This window comes from Punica granatum, chromosome 7, assembly GCF_007655135.1.
Source record: "Punica granatum isolate Tunisia-2019 chromosome 7, ASM765513v2, whole genome shotgun sequence".
NCBI classification, from domain to species: Eukaryota; Viridiplantae; Streptophyta; class Magnoliopsida; order Myrtales; family Lythraceae; genus Punica; species Punica granatum.
In genome coordinates, this window is record NC_045133.1 from 14,284,883 (window position 1) to 14,287,910 (window position 3,028).

A 3,028-nucleotide genomic window follows, 5' to 3' on the forward strand; every position below is an offset into this window, starting at 1 on the left:
CCTGCCACTCCGTCAGCCGTGTGCGCCGTCACCGAGGAGATTCCTTCAGGGGTTCACATCCGCTTGGCGCAGGAAAACGAGGAGCTGGACAACTGGACCTCAGTCCCGCGCTACTCGGCTGTGATTGCTGATGTGTAAGGCTTATCTATGTATAAGATGTTCCCCGCGTGTCGGCATAGCCATGCGCCACACGACGGGAGAGGGTTTTCATTATGGCTTCTCGTTCACAACATCAATGAAATCTCTCACGCATTTTTTGAACTCCCTTGCATTCTTTCTCCCTCTCCTATTCTCTATTTCGCAGCGTTATAAATTTTCTAAGATGATTCTCTCGAATTTCCAGGCTCCACTCGAATCCAAATCCTCGATGCTTCGATTCGAACCCATCACGAGAGCAACTCGGTGAGCCCCAACCCGTATACTTTGGGGAAGGGCTTCCCGAGGACAGTCAAGCGCCCGAGATAGAAGAGAGTTTGCGTCGCCTCGAAGACCATCAAACCACTCCGGTCGAGCCAACAGAGGAGATCAACGTAGGCACCGAAAAAGAGCCTCGCACCTTGAAGATCGGAATAGCCCTCGACCTTACACAGCGAGCCCGAATGATCGACTTCTTGAAGGAATATCAGGAGGTTTTCACCTGGTCTTACGCCGACATGCCCGGATTAGACCCCTCAATAGTCAAGCACTTCCTCCCGCTCGACACCGAGAAATTCCTGCCCAAATGGCAACAGTTACGGCGACAGTGGGCTAGCCTCCTTCTCCGCATCAAGGAAGAAGTCATCAAACAGATCAATGCAGGATTCCTCGAAGTCTGCAACTATTCAGAGTGGGTGGCAAACATTGTGCTAGTGAAAAAGAAGGACGGAAGGGTCCGAGTCTGCGTCGACTACCGAGATCTCAACAAGGCCAGCCCTAAGGACAACTTCCCCTTGCCGCACATCGACGTCCTAGTCGACAATACGGCGCGCCACGCCCAATTCTCTTTCATGGACGGCTTCTCCGAATACAATCAAATCCGGATGGCCGAGAAGGACAAACTCAAGACGACTTTCACTACGATGTGGGGAACCTTTTGCTATCGCGTTATGCCTTTCGGCCTCAAGAACGCTGGGGCAACTTATCAGAGGGCTATGGTCACATTATTCCACAACATGATGCACAAGGAAGTCGAGGTATATGTCGACGACATGATCGCCAAGTCCAAAGAAGGAGAAGACCACCTTGTCAACCTGAAGCGCCTTTTCGGCCGCCTAAAAGAATACAAGCTCCGGCTTAATCCAGAAAAGTGCACATTCGGCGCTCGGTCAGGAAAACTGCTGGGATTTGTGGTCAGTGAGCGCGGCATCGAGGTGGACTCGGATAAAGTCAAGGCAATCAAGGAACTTCCCCCGCCGTCAACAGTCCGAGAGGTGCGCAGCTTCTTGGGGCGACTGAATTACATAGCACACTTCATTGCGAACCTGACAGATAAGTGTCAATCGCTCTTTCGCTTGTTCCGCAAGAATGCAGCGATGGAGTGGGATCACGAGTGCCAGAAGGCCTTTGACACCATCAAGGTCTACCTAATTCAGCCACCGATATTAGTACCACCCGTGCTGAACCGGCCCCTCATTTTGTACCTCACGGTACGCCGGCAATCCTTAGGATGCATGCTAGGGCAAGAAGACCAGTCAACGCGCACGGAAAGGGCGATATACTACTTGAGCAAGAAGTTCACCGAAGGGGAATCCAATTATCCGGAGATCGAGAAGATGTGTTGTACGTTGGTATGGGTCATGCAAAGGCTCCGACAGTACACACTCTATCACACGATCTGCTTGTTGTCAAAAGCAGACCCCTTGCGGTACTTGCTTGATAGCCCTTCCTCCATGAGGAACATCGCAAAATGACGTTGTCAGTTGACGAAATACGACATAGACATGCCTCGCACGTCTGTCAAGGGGCAGGCGATTGCCGACCACCTAGCAGAATTCCCGATCGACGACGACACGCCGATCAACACGGACTTCCCGGATGAAGAAATCCTCCAGGTAGATGAAGAGAAAGAGGAGCCAACGTGGAAGATGTACTTTGACGGGGCTGTCAATTCCGTAGGATCCGGAGTCGGGGCAGTCTTGATATCCTCGGATGGGCGCCATTACCCCGTCGCTGCAAAAATGGATTTCTCCTGTACCAACAATGTGGCCGAGTACGAGGCGTGCATCCTCGGTCTGTAAGCGGTGATTGATTTCAAGGTGAAGGAGTTAGAGGTGTTCGGTGATTCCATGCTCACAATCTTCCAAACGTTGGGGCAGTGGAAGACGAAGGATGTGAAGCTAGTCCCGTACCACGAATACCTTGAGGAGTTGGAGAAGAATTTCGAGAAGATCTCGTTCACTTACACTCCACGCGCCAAGAATCAGTTCGCAGACGCACTTGCGACGCTTGCGTCCATGGCGAGTATTTCAGAGGGGAACATCGTCGAACCCCTCGAAATCGAAGTGGCCAAAGGCCCGGCCCACTGCAACGCGATCGAAGCGTCCGAAGCGAAGCCGTGGTACGAGGACATCAAGAACTTCTTGCAAACGGGCCAATATCCCCCGTTCGCCGATCGCCGCGGTCAAAAGACGCTCAGCGCCTTGCAATGCATTACTTTCTGAGCGGCGAGATACTATACCGCCGCTCCTTTGATTCCACGCTCCTCCGATGCATTGACGAGCACGAATCGCGGCGTCTTATGGAGGAGGTGCACGGAGGAAATTGCGGGCCCCACATGAACGGCCTTATGCTCGCTAAGAAGATCATGCGCTTAGGCTATTATTGGTCCACCATGGAGACTGACTGCGTAAAGCATGTCAGACACTGTCACCAATGCCAAGTGTACGCCGATCAGATTAAGGCGCCGCCCAACGAGCTACGCCCTATGACGGCCCCGTGGCCCTTCTCAATGCGGGGGATGGACGTGATTGGCCCGGTCAACCCCAAAGCGTCTAACGGGCACATGTTCATCTTGGTGGTAATTGATTACTTCACCAAGTGGATCGAGGCT

The 3,028-nt window shown here is 52.6% G+C and overlaps 1 protein-coding gene across 1 annotated transcript; it reads left to right on the plus strand.

Annotated features, from left to right (window-relative positions):
* Window positions 1-1,511: 1,511 nt before the first annotated feature.
* On the plus strand, window positions 1,512-2,639 carry LOC116214417. The gene is made up of 3 exons (XM_031549825.1): window positions 1,512-1,625; window positions 1,899-2,180; window positions 2,295-2,639. The coding sequence occupies exons 1-3, from the start codon at window positions 1,512-1,514 to the stop codon at window positions 2,637-2,639; spliced, it is 741 nt and encodes a 246-aa protein (XP_031405685.1).
* Window positions 2,640-3,028: the final 389 nt, after the last annotated feature.